General features: G+C 60.1%; 1 protein-coding gene across 2 annotated transcripts in view; it reads right to left on the bottom strand.

Moving 5' to 3' along the window:
• PGS1 (phosphatidylglycerophosphate synthase 1) overlaps window positions 1-18266 on the bottom strand; it is a 35316-nt gene that overhangs the window by 9446 nt on the left and 7604 nt on the right. For both annotated transcript variants that reach the window (XM_042966517.1, XM_042966518.1), the window contains exons 2-7: window positions 16701-16890; window positions 13717-13794; window positions 12123-12222; window positions 11180-11369; window positions 10359-10537; window positions 7947-8468 (exon numbers count right to left, since the gene is read on the bottom strand). In XM_042966517.1, coding sequence (XP_042822451.1) covers window positions 7947-8468; window positions 10359-10537; window positions 11180-11369; window positions 12123-12222; window positions 13717-13794; window positions 16701-16890 — 1259 coding nt within the window. The remainder of the gene's footprint in view (window positions 1-7946; window positions 8469-10358; window positions 10538-11179; window positions 11370-12122; window positions 12223-13716; window positions 13795-16700; window positions 16891-18266) is intronic.

Genomic DNA, 18266 nt, shown 5'->3' with positions numbered 1-18266 from the left:
TTGCCCAAGCACGGCGAGAAGTGGGCTCTCCAGGGAACCCCGAGGCCGCTGCTCAGGTTCCGCTCTCACGGCCCCGTGCGGCAGCCCCTCCCGGAGACCTCAGGGCCCCTAGGCCCCCCTCCGAACTGCCTCAGCCACATCTTGGCCACTGAGACGCGGAACCCACCCTGGCCAGAGGCTCCACGGTCCCGCCACGAGCACTGAGGGGACGAAGTAAGTGCACCAGAGTCCAGTCCGTACCTGCTTCTCGGGAAAGACACCCCCCCTGTGCTAAGAAGGTGGACGAGGGAATGGTGGCTCATCCACCCAAGCCCGCAGGCGCGGGGCTGTCCCACGCGTGTGACAGAGGCTCTTGGTAAGCACAGGTTACTCCGTTCTGCACCCCTTCCCACCTAGGGACACGCGATTCTCCGACTCAGGCTGCCGACACACCACGCCCAAAGGGACACCAGAAGTGAGTGCCTGCTGGGGACCCGGGGACATCCAACCAGACAGGCAAAGCCCACGAGAGGCCAGCAGAGGAGAGAGCCCAAGAGGCGCCGTAAGCTTCCGTCCCACCCCAGAGAACACTGCTCCCCCTATCTTGCCAGGAGATGAGCCAGCCGACGGCACAGCCAGAGAAAAGGCCGGGCACAGGATGAGGCGATGGGGGGTACACGGTCCTGCCTCGTCAGACAACAGGCAGGTCTTCCACTGTGTCCTCCCATCCCGAGTCCCAAGGCCTGCCTGGACGGCCCAGTGCCCATCACAACTACTTCTGAAAAGACTGTCCCAAACCTGACCTCCCCGGGACATCTACTGCCCTAGACTTCCTTCCTCCTACGCGACCCCAGACCTGGGTCTGGCCCCCATCTTTTCCTGCACGTTACACCCAGGACGCTCAGCCCAGAAAACCCAGCCCAACATCCGGTGCCCAAGTTGGCCGCGGCTCCCCCGCAGGGTTCCCCTGCTCAGGGCCAGCCTCCTCACACCCTCCCACCGCCGCTGGTCCCTCCTCTGCCAACACGGCCCTTTCAAAGGGCCCACGGGCGCGCATGACCATCGTGAGCGAATCAACGACGTGTACTACACGCCAAGGAGCCTAAAATAGAAGGCCATTTCCTAATTCTCACTCAGAGCAAGAGCATTTCCAAGAATATCTTGGGTAAGAGATGACGGTGCTCTGCTGCCTGTTCCTGTAATGTGCTCGACCCTCCCCCCGGCCCCCCCACACACAGGGGCCACATCAAAGCTGCTCGCCTGCCTGTATCGCTCAGGCAACTGCACCGTCCCATGGGGCCACTGCCGCACAGGCAACCACTCGGCTCCCCTTATCTCGTGTCAAGAGACCACGGGGTGGGCCAGATGCCCAGCGAGGTCCACTGGAATGGCTGTGCCTCGGCCACTGCAGTTCTGGCTCTCTGCCTACGCCAGGCTCCGCCTCCCCTGCCCCTCCTCTCCACGCAGCCTGGAGCTGGGGGGACAGGGCCAGGGACAGAGGAAAGGCCGCCTGCCATTGCTGTTCCAACTCTTGTGATGGGCTCAGAAAGACTGAAAGGCACCGGGGCTGCTGAGTGCCACCCATCCAGCTGGCTCTCCCAAGCCCACTCTGATGGGACAGGGCCAGTGAGCCGTAGGGAGGCCCGACCCCAGCTAAGGCTGATGTGAACCAGGCCATCCTGAGTGTGTCCATCCAAGGCTCCTGGACTGCAGGGCCCGGCGGGGAAGGCCGACAGGACCCGGTCCTGTGTGTACTTTTTATTCCTGAAATCTGCCTAAACGTAGACGGCTTCCTCCTGAGGCAACCTACGGGCCAGCCATGGGAGGTGGGCGGCCCATCCCCGGCCCCCTCCGACAGCTCCTCGTGCCCGCCACCGCTCCCCAGCCTGCTTTCACTACCGGCCCCTGAAGAGCTTCCGTAGACCCGTTTTTCCTAATCGCCAACCCCGAAAGCTCTCTTGTTCTCTGATGAAGGGGAGCACGCAGCCTGTGACCGCCCCACCACCTTCCTCTGTAGGCCCACGTGGACCGCCATAAAGACCACAGATGGCAAGGCCCCGCTGTACCCGTGCCCCAGGGGCTCAGGACGCAGCCCCAGGAACAGCCAGCCCCTCTGGGTGCAAAGCTCCACAAGGCGGATGTCTAACCCCTGGGCCAGGCCCCCAGGACAGTGGGAAACTTTCATTCGGGCAGGAGCTACAGCGGGTGCGTCCCTGCTCCGGGCCTGAGCGGGGGAGGGGCGGGGGCTCAGGGCACTTCCCAGCAGGGCCATGAGCCTGTTATCAAGGCCGGGGCCTGACCTTTGTGCTAAACACCAATCACTCCACGACCTACCACACTCTGCAGCCGAAGGGACCACACTGACAGCACAGAGGGGACTGGCTGGGGACGGTCATCAGGCCCTGAGAGAGCATCCTGGGGGGGGGGGGGGGGGGGGGGACACGCAGATGACTGGACTGAGACCCAAGGCTACTGCTGGCTCTAGGCTCTAGAAGGAGAACCCCTACTCCCCCCACCCCCACCGCCCCTGGGGCCACCTCTGCTGCTCTGCCCGCACCTCCAGTCCCTTCAGCACGCGGTCCCAGCATCGTGCCACAGAGTAAACCTGGTGACTTGATGGCTCCCACGGTGCTCACTCAACGAGCCTCTGGGCCTTCCTGATGGGCCCCGGCCACCTGCCAGCCTCACCGCCCCCCACGGCCGCCCCCCTCACTCGTCATGCCTCTCGAGGTCTCGGGGCTTCACATTCCTGCTCCCTCTGCCCGGACCCTTGGGCCGGGGACTGCGTTCAGTGTCCCGTCCACAGAGAGGCCTTCACGACACCCCCATTTAACAGATCTGTTCCCTCCCCTTGCTCTGGTCTTCTCCATAACCCTCTCCACCACTGGACATTGTATCTGAATAGAGTCATCGGCCCATTATTTGTTTCCTATTAAACCAGACATCCTGAGAGGACAGGGGCTTTGTCTTGTCCCCAGTGACTTATTCCCAACCTCAAATGCTGCCTGGCACACAGCAGACACTCAATAAATATTTGTTTAAACAAATGAGGCCGAAAGTGCATCTTCTGACACATGATGATGAAGTACAAAAAGCTCTGAGTTCTAAAGCGAGAGCTCAGGAACGCTTCTGAGTATCACTCCAAGGAAACATTTTTTTTTAATCTTTTTTTTTACATTTATTTATTTTTGAGAAACAGAGTGAGACAAAGTGTGAGCGGGGCACGGGCAGAGAGAGAAGGAGACACAGAACCTGAAGCAGGCTCCAGGCTCTGAGCAAGCGGTCAGCACAGAGCCCGACGCGGGGCTCGAACCCACGAACCGTGAGATCGTGACCTGAGCCGAACTCGGACGCTCAACCGACTGAGCCACCCAGGCGCCCCAAAAAATTTGAACTTTTGCACCCCTCCTTCATCTCTGCCACAATATTTGGCAATAAATTTCAGAGGCTCTCAGACCCGTATAAAAATAACAGGGAACAGGAGACATCACAGCCTCGCGCTCAGAGGAATAAGCACCCGCCTGTTACACTCTGGGCCACAAAGAGGCTGTCTGCCCTGGTGTGCACCTGCCGGCGCCCAGGTGAGACACACGTGCCCTGGGCACACAGGGCGCGGCTGCCCGGCCTGCTCTGCAAGCTCACCTTTGGGCACTAGGCCAACCGGCAGCCTGTCGGGAAAGCAGTAAAAATAGTGACAATTCTCACAATCATTAACAGATTCCTCTGTCAGCGGGAGCCAGAAATCTCTTAATCCCACGGCCCTGCCCCGCCCTAGCCACACACCATGCTCTCAGTGCTAGGATACCACACCCAGATGAAATCGAAGCCGACACCTCAAAACTCATTTTCTGATCCTGCCCCTGAAATGTCCTCCGGCGTGGACGTGGCCCCTGCCCGACGGGGCTGCGGCAAGGCCGGGGAAGCCGCGTGCCTCTTGCTCCAGCCAGAAGCCCCACAATGGGACAGCAGATCAGGCCACTCCCCTGCTGGAAGCGGGAGAGGTGAGAAGCAGGCCACACACACACACGGCACCCTCACTCAGGCACCCCTGGGGCTGCTGCCTCTCCAAGACCTCAAGAGGTTAGCTTGTTGGCACGGCACGTGGCCCATCCGGTGCTGACGACCGCCGAGAAGGCCACTCTGCACCCGGCCCCTGTACCCCACTCTCCACCAGGATCGGGTTCCAAAGGGGAACCCCTGTAGCAGCCGAGGTGTCCTTCGGTAGGTGGGTGGAGAAATAAACTGTGGTCCGTCCAGACAACGAATGTTACTTAGCACTAAATGCCAAGAGCTGTGAAGCCACGAAAAGACGTGGGGTTTAAGAACCTTAAACGCACCTCACTAAGTGAAAGAAGCCAGTCTGAAAAAGCCACGGGCTGTGTGATTCCAACTGTATGACATTCTGGAAAAGGTGAAAACATGGAAACAGTGAAAGGACCAGCGGCTGCCAGGGTCTGGGGGGAAATGGGAGGGACGGACAGGAAGCACGGAGGGTGTTTAGGGCAGTGAAACCCTCCGTATGATACAGTGACAATGGGCACATGTCCTCCTCCGTGGGAACTCATGAATGCACAAGATGAGCCTCAATATACAGCGTGGACTCTGGGTGATAGCACGTGTCGACGTCAGCTGATCGGTGAGAATGATTGTGCCTTTCTGGTGCCGGATGCTGACGGGAGGGGGGAGGCTGCGCGTAGGGGGAGGGGGGCGGGGTGTGCCTTCCTCTCAATTTTGCTCTGAACCCAAACCGCTCTAAAAAAAAAAATTAAGTCTCCTGGAAGTAAATACATGAAATAAGAATGCAAATTGTCACTTAAAAGGGAAAAAATAATTCCTTAAGCCGTGAAGGGCCACGCTGGGCACTAATGCCCACGCAGTAAACCGGAGCGGGTATGGAAAGAAGAAACGTGGCTGGACGCCCGGCGTCTCTTCAGGTGAGCCGCAGGCAGCACTCGTGGTGTATCCTGCTCGCGGAACCTCGCCCAGGCTTCCAGACTCCAAGTCTGGGGCCTCCCCGGCAGATCACACGCACACAGGGGCCTCCTCAGCATTCCGAATGGGCGGCCTTTGCAAAACCCCGAAGGACACTAGACAAACCACGTGGCAAAACTCTCTGGGGTACGTGCCTTCGGACAGCGGAAGGTTTCTCTGATACTTTGAGGCAATGTGAAAATGGGGTAGAAGGGCACCCGGGGGCTCAGTCGGTCGAGCGCCCGACTCTCGATTTCAGCTCAGGTCGTGATCCCGGGCTCGTGAGACCCAGCCCTGGGTCGGGCTCCTCAGTGAGCACGGAACCTGCTGGGGATTCTGGCTCTCTCTCCCTCTGCCCCTCCCCTGCACACTCTCTCCCTCTCTCCAAAATAAAAAAATAAAAATAGATAAATAGATAAAACACAGTAAAAAAATGTTTTAAGTGATCTATGCTCCAGTCTGCTATGGGATCGGCCGAGCGTGCCAGTGAAACACGCCTCTACTCAGGAGCCCACCGACCAGAACAAGTGCCGTTTCCACAGCTCCCTTGCTCCCTCTCTCCAATGACGCCTCTGAACCACCGCGTGACATCCTCACACTCGATAGGCAGGAGAAGGCTGAAGGACGCCCCCCAGCCCTTGGAACTCCCTGCCATTCCCTGGCACCTGCTGACCGGTACGGTCACTTCCACGAGAGGATGCCACCTCCCCCCCCCACCCCGGCCCGTTAGCTTCCTGCGGGCAGGGACCACGCAGACTGTTCCTGCATCGTCACACTCACGAGGCCACCGGTAGGTTCAACGCAGAGCCCCTCCCTGCCCGACTCCTAGGGGGCGCGGCGCTGTTGGACCCACAAGGATATGCACGCGGCGAACGTGGGGTCCAGCTCCCTCTCCTCACAGAGGGCTTCTGGGAGCATGAGGAGTCGAGATCAGCCAGGCCCGTCCTGCGGGGGCCTGGATCAGCCCATCGGGGTACTGGCTACTCAGCCATCGACAGGAACGAACAGACGCTCCACTTGTCCCCGGGCACAGGCCTGGCCGAGAGTAGACAGCAAACCCAGCCCTCTCCCCCACCCACACACCTGGGCTGCCTGCTCCTCTCGGAGGCCACTTCGGGGAGAGTGAGCATCCAGGGATGAGCCAGAAAAGGGGGCTGACTTAGGACCCCCGGCCAGTACCAATCACAGTCACAGGAGAGGACCCTGGGCTCTCCAGCACGGAGGGATCTCTGACCCCTGGCTCCTCCTCACGGGCCCATCCCCCATTCTGTTTCTCACACACGTGCCCTGGGATCCCCGCCTTCCCCACTAACCCAGTGCTCCCAGGAGTGCAGGGCCCCACCCGAGGCGGGGGGGAGGGGGGGGGCGGGGAGGAACATGCCAGTCCGGGAAAAGGCGAGACGCACTGGAAAAGCCAGTTGGGTGTTTCTGTTTCAACGGTAACCGGGGAGTCGCTGCACGTTTATCAGCGCGGCTTCAGGGAAATAACCCCCAGCCCGGTCACAACTGTCAGGCCAGGCTGAGCTGGGAGCCCTGAATGCCAAGGGACCTCCTCGCTGATCTCACCACGGGACAGACCGGGAGCGGGCACCGTCTAGGCGGACCCCACACAGCTCCCCAGGTACTCGCGTCCTCTCGGAAAAAACAAAGCTTCTCCCGCAGTCCAGCTGTCCGTCTTCGATACCCCACACCGAGGCACCGTTGTTATTCTCAGAAGTAACGAAACCAACCCTGAGATACTTCCCACACCCTCGCTGGCTTAGCCCCACCTGTGCGGCTCAGCCCACCAGCGCCAGCACTCGGGGACAGTTCACTTCCACACCCAGGGCCTCCGAGCAGGAAGCGGGAACCACCCTCGAGGCCAGAAGCTTCACCCTTCTGAGCTGTGACAGTGATTCTTGAGACATCAGAAACTGGAGAGGTTTTTTTTTTTTTTGAATGCCGTATTGGATTCGTCCCCGAGAGAGCTGGATGCAGGTCTAGGGCAACCTGGGCGTCAGTATTTACCAAGTACCCACGGGTGAAGAGCACCGATGTAACAGAAAAAGAGTCCCACCCAATGATCCCCAAGGGACCTCAAATCTAAACAACACAGACAAGCGGCCGTGGCTGTCTGCAGCCCGGACTCCCAGTCCGGGACCAGAGGTCAAGGTACCGCCGCCCGCTCCCTCCTCGACCAGCCCTTGCGCAAGACTCCAGGGCCAGCACGAGAGCACAAGGGGCCTCCGGACCACCAAAGAGAAGCCAGAAAAGCCACGTCCGTCACTCGTGGCCGGGGGCTCTCTGCGCCAGTCACTCTTCCTTCAAACGCAGGACTATGACCCGTGGAGCATGGGAAGGAGTGACTACACGTGAGGCAGGTGCCCTCGAGGCATCAAGCAGCAGCGGGGACCATCCCTCCGCGGAGCACACGGTTTTAAACCCGTTCATCCCCGTCTCAGACCACATTCCTGGGATTACGGCACGTGTGGGCTGCCCCGGCAATGCACACCCATGCCTGCGGGGGACCCTAACCCACACACGGTTCGGACCACGGACCACGGCCCACGTGGGGGCAGCGCTGTGTGGCTAAAAACGGAAAGGACGGGGCCTCGATCTTCACAGCTATGAAAAAAAGAGGAAGATTCACACAGAGGAAAACGAACCGCGGTGGCGAGGCAAAGACTGAAAACCGGGCTGTTTAATGCCAAATAAACAACGCCTCACGAACCCTCCGTCCCCGAGGAGGGCACGGCCAACGCGGGAAAACTCCGATGACCAAGAGAAGGCGACATCACGCACCTCTTCACCCATCTGAGAAGTTGCGTGTACGCTCTCTAAAAGAGCCGCCCCAGCCACGGGAGGTTTTAACTTCCGGGCGCAAAGAGGGAGAAACCGGCGCAACCGAAACGCGCTCAGACACGAGGCTGCGGCACGGGCGCCCCGGCGGCTGGGAGCCCGGGACAGGAGGAGGGCCGAGCGCTGGCCAACGGGCGAGCCCCGCCGCCGCCGCGTACCTTTGGCGTGGAACGTCCAGCCCCTCCGCCAGTACTCCTGCAGCCGCACCCGCTCCTGCTGCCCCAGGCTGCACACCTCGCCGTAGAACTGCCGCTCGATGTGCACGTAGGCGGCCGGGATGGCGCCCGCCACCCCCTTGGCCCCGAAGAAGCCGTTCACCTCCGGGGAGGCCAGCAGGATCTGGTACTCGGCCCGCGTGCCCAAGACCAGGTCCATGTAGGCCTGGGTCAGGTTGAAGTAGCCAGTGGTGAGGTAGACCTTGGCGCCTCGCTCGGCCTCCGTCAGCAGGGTCTCGGTGACGATCTCGTCAATCTGGATCTCAAAGGGCTTCATCTGGATCAGGGGGTAAATCCAGGTGTCGGGGGCCGGCCTCCGGTCACCAGCAGCTGCCGCGTCCTCCTGGGTCAAGAGGGAGTCGCCGTGGAAGGTCTGGGCGTGCAGCACTTGCTGGCGGGCCTTGGCCGAGTTGATCACATCCATAACCCTCTTGTTGGCCGCCCTGCAGTATGCGGCCCGGTCACCTGCAGGGACACAGGGAGGGAGGAAAGCGGAGGCTCTGGACTCCTGCCTGGCACGGGGACGCGGCACGAGACAGGCAAGCGCAGATGCCCCAACTGACCATCTAGCGACACGCTCCCGCGGAGCGCAGGCAGCAGGCCGCAAGCAAGGCTCCCCCGTGGACAGAAACGTCCGAGGAGAGCCCACACAGAGCCTGCGCGAGGGGGCGTAGAAGGCCTCTGTCAGTTCCACGTACTCGAAGTTCAAAAACAGACCAGACTACTTGAGGGGGACAGAAACGAGGGGAGCGGGACCTTGGGACGCGGTGCCTGGGAAGGGCCTGTGACGCACACGCTCCCGACCCGCACGCCGGGGGCTGGCGCTCAGCATGCAGGCTGCACCTGAGCGAGAGTGTTTAACAAAGGCGCGTGTGGGTGTGCGAACCACAGAGCGTGGGCACAACTGCGGGCCAAGCGAGCTCCACACGGTGGGAGCGGGGCCCTTGAGGTACAGTGTGGGGACAGACAGGCTCGGGGCCCCGCGTGTCTACACGAGACACTGGTGGCGAGCGGCCGTCTGGACACACCGGACAGACGAGAGATGACCATAAAGGCTATCGGAAGGCGAACACTAACGAGTCAGCATCCGACCTGAGCAGTCGGGGTAAGACCACAAGCCCAGAAGGAGCAGGGAGAGAATGAAGCGCGGAAGGGAACAGAACAGGACACTGAGTGTCAGTGCTGTGCAAAGCCGGCCCTCTGGGGAGATGAGGTGACAGCAGGCCCCAGGCAACACTGAGCCAAGCGCCCGAGAGGAACGGACCAGGACGGCCATCCCGGTCCTTATTTGCTCCCACGCCTGAGCGCCTTTGGGGGTGGGCTCCGGGACAAGAAGGGGTGCTCTGCGCAAACCGTGTCACGGTGACAGCAGCACCCACACGGGAGGAGGTGCCACCCACCACAGGAGGTCTCAGGCTGTCCTTCTGAGTGTCGTGAGTGTCCCCTGCATCCCTCCGAGCCACTGTGGTCCCCAGAGCACATCTGTGCAGGCCCGGCCGCCCCCACCTGCCCCCTTTGCGTGTTGACTCATCCTTCCCAGAACGCGGGGCCCTCTTCTCTGCATATTCATGCCTGGCCTGTAAAGTCAGACCAGGGGTCAGCCGATGTTTCCTGTATGGGCCAGATAGCTGAGTATTTCAGGCTCTGTGAGCCAAAGGGCAAAACTGAGGATAACACGTAGGTATTCGTATGACAAGAGAGAAAACAAATTTCCACAATTTTTTTTTATTGATGAAAATGGAAAATACCATAGTAATAACCGAGCGTCCAGGCTGGCAGCAGGCAGGGCAGGCACCCGGCTCACAGACTAGCGCCCTGGACAGGGGCTCTTGTCCTTATTCGGTCAGGGCTTACCCCTCCCCACGCTGCTGACACTGTTGCAAATTCAGCAGCAGGCCTTCCCAAAGGCCACCAGGAAGCCACAGGAATCACAGGAATGCAAATGCCCCCAGAACGCTAGCTGCCAGGGTTTGCCTGTCTCCAGGGAGCAGAGCTGAGGGCTCTCCCATTTCACTTTCCAGGCAGGAGGCCACAGGCCTCCGCGGAGCTGAGAGCCACAGAGCCTCTCGCTCCCCGCTGGGGAACTGGCCCTGGGGAGGGCTGCTTCCTGTAAGCGCAGGCCAGACCCCTGGTCCCCTCCCCCAGGCACCGGCTGAAGCCCGCCCTCCCGCCTTCCCTGGACCCACAGAGCAGCACCGATGGCCCGTGAGTCACCTCTGGCGGCAGAGACACAAGCAGAACGAGGCTCTGCCACCCAAGGGTCGCCAGCCCGCAGCCAGGCCGCCAGAAGCGTGCTCGCCACAGCCCGCGGCCCCGCCCGCCAGCTCAGGAGGGCAGCGGAGCCCAGGACCCTACCTTTGTAAGGATGCACCATCCCTTCCACCACCTGCACCGTGTCATCCCCCTGCAACTGCAGGGACACGTCCCCCACCGCATCCACCAGCTCTGTGAAGAAGTCCGCGATCTCGGGGCAGTCCTGCAAGAACACGTAGCGGTCCTGGCGGTTGGTGAAGTAGGAGTCGCTCAGGTTCGCGCTGCAGGGAGGAAAGAAGCAGCTGAGGACTCGGGCAGGACCGCGGCGGGTCCCGGGGAACCAGCAGGGACGGGGCAGTGACAAACACGGACGAGGACCCCACGGCAGAGACCGAGTTACCAGCAGCTCCCCTGAGCGTGAGGTGACACAAAGGAGGGAGCCGCAGAGCCCCGCCCCTCAGAGTCGACAATCAGCTGAGAGGAGAACGCCACTTATAAAGCCAACAACCCCACAGGGCTCGTCACCAACGCCCAGGCTTTAGAATCAGAAGATGTGGACCCGCCATTCCGGCTTGTTCTTCCTGTGTCACTGGTCTAGTCTCCCGTGGATACAGCGAGGAGAGCACGACTCGGGTCTCCGCGGGGGTCACAGCGACAGCACACACAGGGCGCAGGGCGGGGCCTGGCAGCCACCAAGCGCTCTGCAAGCCGCGGCTCCCTCCTGACGGCCCTTGGCGGGCCTCCCGCTGCCACAGCAGACGCGCTGCCGCGGAAGACACTGACACGGTGTGACGACTAGACCAGAAACGTACGACCACGTTCTCGGAGGCTTACGAAGATGGGTCTTCCCTTCTCTGTGTTCTGCAAACCTCTGCCCTGGACGATATCAAGGGGAGGTCCCGGACGGAAGGCAGCAAACTAACCCACTCAAGATGACGTTGTTGTCAAAGAGGTACACCTTAATGTGCTGCAGGCCGATAGTCTCATTGAAGCGCTCGGGGATCAGGAGCCGGAGAAGCCCACGGAGGTTAGGCGTGTGGAAGAGGGAGACGCGAACCTGCTCTGGAAATCTCTGCAGCAGCGGGAGCAGCATCGTACGTGAGTTCTTCCTACCTAAACACGTGGGCAAGAGGAAGGACGAGGATGGGCGATTCACACCAGGAAAAACACCCCGCCTGCCGGGGGGAACCACCTACCGCCCGTCACAATCGGCCAGAACCCCTGGTGCCATCGCGAGCCCGAGGGGCTCAGACCGAATTCAGCTCTGGACACCACCACGTCTCAGAGCAAGACTGGAGCGGTCGGTGCAGCAGACCTGCCATTTGGGCACCCAGCACCCATTCACCCCACCCCACCCCCGCCCCGGGAACTGTACCCAAGTCCCTCCCAGGGGTACCACCTGCTCCACTCTCGGCATATCTACTCGGCGTAAAGAGGGCTCCACCCACCCTGAACCCTCACCCCAGCTCCACGGGAGGGCACCCGGGCCCAGGCGGGGCCGGTCAGCGCGAGACAAGGACAAGATGTCACGGCCAGATGGGCCTGGGGCCGCCAAGGGCCACCGCGTGGAGCCTGAGAATAAAGCCAGCCCAAAGGAAGGAGGGCCAGCAGATGGGTCCTGGTGAACACCCAACCCCCCAAATCAACCTGCCCAGAGCAGGTCAGTCACGGGAGTCAAAAACAGTCTCTTTTTTGCCTAAGTTGTTTTTCCTTGGGCTTCCAGTCACTTGCTACGGAAGGAATGCTGATACTCTGGGCTGTCTTCAAACAGCCTTGCCTCTGCCCGGGACGGGGGAGACGAGAGCATAACTCGTGAAACAGGCTCCAAAAGAGGCAAACTCGGGGCAGGGAATGTGTCAGACCTACCTCTTGAGCCCCGTGTAAAGTCCAAGAGAATGGACACCTTGAGGTCTGAAGGAAACTTTGCTTGGAGTGACTTTTCTAGAGTGCTTTCCAGGCAATCTACCTACCGAGGAGAGAACCCAAAAGAACAAAAGTATAAGATCCAAAAAGATGATTATGTATTAAAAAAAGGATCTACTTTCCAGGTAACGCGCGCCCCCTCCCCGCTGCGCCCAGTCCTCTCGGCACACACACACACACACACACACACACACACACACACGCACACGTGCCCCGAGTGCTCAAGAGTCCGTACCACAGAGACCAGTAATAGTAACCAGGCGACGCCACCTGGCACCCTTCTCCAGCCGGGCCTTAAGAGAGGGTCTGTGGGTCAGAGACGCGTTGCCCAAGCAGTCTGGACCTTGCCACTCTTGGAAAGGCTAAGAAAGACACCAGTGCTCGCACATTTCAATGGACAATCCCCACCGACACACAGCAAACAGTGCCTACACGCGGAGAGCACTTGGTAAATATTTGCTGAGCCGATGAATCCAACACACAACCTGCCCGCTGGCCACTCTCCATGAGCTGGACGTGACAGTCTTCTCCCAGAAGAACAAACAGGCTCCCCAAGCCTGCTGCTAAAAGCATGTCCTGAAGGCAGAGGGAGGCCTCCCTCTCAGAGCAGGAGAGGACAGAGTGCTTCTGACCCGGCGTCCCTCGTCCTCTGCCCCCCATCCCCGGCATTCTTCCCCAGCCCCTAGCTGTGCGTCTCTGGACAGCGATGAACAAGAAAACGCTGTGGGCACCAGGCCCGTCTCACCGCGTCAGAGCGCAAGGCGTCCTGAAATGAGGATAACAGAACCCCCTCACGTGCGCTCACGTGAAGTCAGCCTACACGCCGTGCCCGCGCACCACACCCCGCGCCGCGTGAACCAGTGGGTTCCGCTCCTTCCCATCTGGCCCACCTCACCGTGGGCGACGGCAGGTCCGGGTGGAACGAGGCTGACCACAGCCCAGGCGCCTGACCCCACCCCGACCTGCACTCCACTCATTTGTCTAGGACGGGGTCAGAAAATCTTTTCTGTAAAGGGCCAGGGAGTAAATACTCTGGGTCTGGTGGGCCGGATGGTCCCTGTCACAACCACCCAGCTCTGCAGTCCTGGCAAGAGAACAGCCACAGACAACACGTTTGTGAGCGAGCATGGCCGTGTTCCAACAAAGCTTTGTTTATGGACACGGGAATCTGAATTTCACACATTTTTCCTGTGTCACAGATAGCCTCCTCCTTTTCATTTTTCCTCCAATCATTCGAAAACACAAAAACCATTCTTAACCCACAGGCCATACAAAAACAGGCGGCGGGCCAGATGTGGCCTGCTGAGCCCTGGACTGGCAGACACGAGCAGCCCAGGAAGCCCTGTGCAGGGTGAGGAGGACACGTGAGCAAGGAGGAGCCCTCCCCACACCCCTCACTGGCCCTCCTAACACACCAGACAACCGGCAGGTGGCGGGGAGGCTTGACCCCAACTTCCCAGGGCCGTGTGGCCGGTGGGGGGGGAGGGGTGTCAGAGCGAATCTGCTGCCGTGGGGACCACCCGACCTCAAACCTTACCAGTTCCTGTTCCAGAGGACCCGTCCCCAGGTAGAGAGACGCCATCACGACCCGTCTCTTCGCCACTTTTATCTGGCCCTGAAAGAGGAAAAACAGTTGCCGATCATTCCCAACAGCCCACTGAGAAAACGTACAAGCCTCCAGGCTGAACTCGCTCACGCCTTACGGTGAGCTACCAAGTAAGGCCCCACGACCCTAATTTAAAATACTCCCCCCGAAAGTAACGCACGGCCCAACTGCACGAGCCACGACGCAGCCATCCAAAGAACGAGGGAGGTCTGTGCCGTGACCTGACAGGGCGCCCGCAACATACCGCTGAGATGAAAGCAACTTGCTCCCCCACCTACTGCCCCACCCCCCCACACACCCTGCTGACACAGGGGCTTCACGACCGCCGAGAGCGGTCCCTGCGGGCCGAGCAGGAGGGCAGCGTGGGTGCCAACCTGCATGCTCCCTCTGCACCTGCATGGTTGACTTTTATAACGAGCAGGTACGAATTTCCTCTGTGGTGCGGACAGCTCCCTAGGGACGAAGACAGACCAGACCGGCATTCAAAGATGACTGTGACCTCGGTCCTCTCCCTAGACCTGCTCCAGCCCGGGGAACAATGACCTGACCCCCTCTGGAGTTCGAAGCACCCTGCCCCAGAGGGGGGTGGCGAGGGCAGAAAGGTCGGCGGCATTCCAACAGTCAGGCTCCGTCAGGCTCTCGAAGGCGACGGGAGGGCCAGGCCTCTGGGGAGGCGGCAGGCGGGAAGAGAGAAGCAGGAGGCAGGGCACGTGTCTGCTTCCCCACCAAAGAGGGACGCGGCCCCCCCAGCCCCCCAGCCCGCACAGGAGGGCCGCCCTGACTCCAGGAGCAGGCGAACACACCGGCAAGAGGCCTGCAGACAAGGAAAGCACAGAGAGTTTTCCCAGCTCGCCACCCCCTGTCTCTGTTTTGTTATTTATGAAGCGCTCCCGCGGGGACCGCGGGGATGCAGACCAACAACTCGGGTACAGGCACCCCGGCTCAGGCAGCAGACCGCCTGCGGGTGCCACCGCCAGGCCCGTGGGAGCAGCCTCGGCTGTAACGAGGGCTCGGGGCCAGGCAGACGGCAGGCTGCACTGCCCAGTCAGGGAACAAGGCCACTCTGTGGGCCCTGGGAAGAGATACATCCCACTCTGCACCACCCGTGCGGGGAGAACTGCCCTCGACTCCACCCAGAAGGCAGGACAGAAGGGCCTCCTCCTGGCCTGCCGGGCCAAGCCCCGGGGCCCTTCCTGTCCTCCGCGGCCCTGCCCGGGCAGGTGCGCAGCCTGGGGATCGCCACACGGAGACGCAGCCAGTCATTCACCCAGAAGAGACTAGAACACGAAAACCTGCCTCTGCAAAACCGGTTTCTTCAAGCCAAACACAGAACCAAGTAGGAGCAAAAGGCAAATGGCCTGACATCAGTTCTAGCCAAAAAGGACGCCCGGGACAGAGGAGCAGTGCAGGGGAGAGGTGGGGAGAGCCTGTACACAGACAGGGAAACACGCACGCACGCAGAATGCATTCTGGAACGAGCCAGTCAGAAATTAAGCTAAGCGGCGCTCCGCATCACAGCAGGGCCAAAGGAGAAGGGGCGAGTATTCAGGTCAACTGCAGATCGTTCCGTAGGAAAGTTAATCTCTACATACATTTCCTACGACCTCCCCCCTTTCTGCCTGTCTGACCTCGTCAGACCTTAACTCTAACATCATTGCTAATTTGAACCCAGAGAGTTCATGTTAATAAAAATTAATCAGCTTCAGGGGCGCCCGGGTGGCTCAGTCGGTTAAGCGTCCGACTTCGGCTCGGGTCACGATCTCGCAGTCCGTGAGTTCGAGCCCCGCGTCGGGCTCTGTGCTGACTGCTCAGAACCTGGAGACTGTTTCGGATCCTGTGTCTCCCTCTCTCTCTGACCCTCCCCCGTTCATGCTCTGTCTCTCTCTGTCTCAAAAATAAATAAACGTTTAAAAAAAAAATTTTTTTTTTAAAAAATTAATCAGCTTCAAATGAATTATTCCAATTCGCAGCTGAACCTGGAGGACCTGGATGAGACCGGAAGACCTGGGCACTGAAGGCTCAAGCCGAGCCTGCCCGCCCCCCCGCCCTGCAAAGGTCAGCCCCTCCCCCAGTACAGAAAAGGCACAAACTGTAGACAAAGTCACAGGAAAGAACAGGACTCATAAGGCCTAAAACCGGATGTCCAAATCTCCCAGTGGTCTCTAAACACCTCCTCGCCGAACAAGAGAATTCCAGCCACTTCCTACACATCGAGTGTCATCCGTGGCTCGGCCGGGTCTTCGTTTCTAGGACGTTCTGTGTCCTGAAGACGTTTGCAGGGGCCTTCGTGCCATAACTAGAGTAAGGTTCCTTTCGTCTCAGACCCCGTCGGCAAGGACGCCCACACCCCCTCACGAACCTCCCTTCTGATGGAACCAAAGCAGTCAGTCTGTCCGTAAGACTCGAAATCCAGGACCCGCCCCTCACGTGCCCACACGCTCTGGGCTGCTCTACCTGAGACGCGAGCCACACGAGGCATGCAAGCGTCCGAGGACAGTGCCATTCAACCATCTGTGAGGCTGAAAACCTAACAGGGAGAAGAACCCACAGCAACAAGCAGAGTAGCCATCAGAAACTGCCACAGCGCGGGGCGCCCGGGGCGGTGTGGGGGGACTCAGAGAGTGAAGCGTCCGGCCTTTGATTTCGGCTCAGGTCATGATCCTGTGGTTTGTGAGTCAGGGCACCGCGTCAGGCTCTGTGTTAACAGTGCGGAGCCTGCTTGGGAGTCTCTCTCTCTCTGCTCCTCCCCCGCTCTCTCTCTCAAAATAAAAAAACTTAAAAAAAAAAAAGAAAAGGAAAGGAAAGAAAGAAACTTCCAGAACAGAAGACACTTCTGCTCAGGACACCCTCCCACCCCCAAGTCCCCAAGCCTCTAGCTCAGACGTCCCTCCTTCTCTCCTGCGGACACAACTTACCTTCATGAGCTCAAAAAATTCCGCCGGGGAGGAAAGCACCCTGACATGCGAGCTGCAGACCCCAAACTCCGGGACCAGGTTCCGGATCCACTGGAACCTGTGCACACCCTCTGGACACAGGCAGCAAGGAGGGGAGGTGACCTGGGGGACCGTTGGGGACAGCAAAGGAGCCAACAGCAGCCATGGTGACCTGGTTAAAGAGACATGCAAAGGGTCATACTTCTCAAACACTCCCTTAGAAGTCTGTCCCAGCTACCGGGGGACAGGTGGAAATGGAGGGTTTTTGTGTTTTAACCGATTTCAGATTTTCTAGCCTAGTTCAGGTAAGCCCGAGGGCTGTTCCTTCAGCCCGTCTGAGCCGAGCAACTTAAGAAGTGCCAAGGCCTAGAGAGAAACCCCAAACTGGCAGCTGGGTCCAAACAACTCCAAATCGAGAGCGGCCACGAGTAAACTCACGGAAGCCACCGCGTGCGCTCGACACGGAGGCGCCCCGACAAACCCGCCTGCACAGAGCCACTGAAGGCCACCTGGAACGAAGGCAGGCCCGGGATGAGGGTGATCACCGCAACCCAGGCCGCCAGCTGTGTGGCTGCAGAGGCAAACAAGGCTTTTATTTAGGGCAGGACCTAGAAAAACAAAGTCTTCTCTTTAATACTCAGCTGTGGAGAGAAGAGCTGGAGCAGGAAGAGCCTGGAGGAGGGGGGCCACCTCGGCCGTGGCGACAATCGCCCCCCCTCGGCCCTGGGACACACCGTCCCCGGGGCTCACGCCACATAAAGCTGCGCCCCAGACCGGCTCTACTCCGCTGAGGCAGAGACGGTGGCAACCGAGGTCCTGCCCTCGCGCCCGCGGATCCGCAGGTCTGCCGCCCGCCCCGGCTGGCACCTCCACGGGGACAGGGAGGGAGGGGCAATACACCCGGGGCCCCACGCGAGCCCGGGCCGACTCTGAATCCCAGCAAGCAGCAGCAGGAAATCCCTGTGCCGTGCGTGACCTTCTACCGCAGCTCCGCGAGGGGCTCTGGGGAAGGGACGCTGCAACACTCCAAGGCCTGAAGAGCCACAGATTCCAGGAAGATGATTTCATTCACTTGCCTCATGCTAGAGCGCTGAATCTTCCCAGGGCCTGCGAACGTCCCTACACAGGCGCCAGATGGCCCACAGCTGTGCTTCCCAGAAAGCCCGTCGGTCTGTCCCGGCCGACTCATTGCCAAGAACGCTTTAGTCAGCGGGTGCAAGGTAGCGGTCCCTGGATCCAGGGAAGTTGGGGACTGGCCTGGGGCCCCACGGTGCAGAGGGAGGAGAGCAGCTAGCCTTTCCCGCCGTCTGCGATGCAGTGGCGGGGGGGGGGGGGGGGGGGTGACGACACTCGGGGCCACCGGCTCGCTAAGGTTCTCAGGTGATGAGCGGCAGCTGGCAAGCAAAAGGCCTAGACACGTAGACTAGCAGCTGCTGCCTCGATTTCCCAAACCGTAGGCCTTGTTCCTGCAGTGCTCAAAGACAGCTTCCAGAAGGAGAGGGAAAGACGCTCCAGTCCAATGGAAGACCACGAGATGCTGGGAAAGTC

This window comes from Panthera tigris, chromosome E1 (genome assembly GCF_018350195.1).
Source record: "Panthera tigris isolate Pti1 chromosome E1, P.tigris_Pti1_mat1.1, whole genome shotgun sequence".
Taxonomy (NCBI): domain Eukaryota; kingdom Metazoa; phylum Chordata; class Mammalia; order Carnivora; family Felidae; genus Panthera; species Panthera tigris.
Note: the sequence above shows the minus strand (reverse complement) of the source record. Positions and strands in the feature narration are given on the sequence as shown.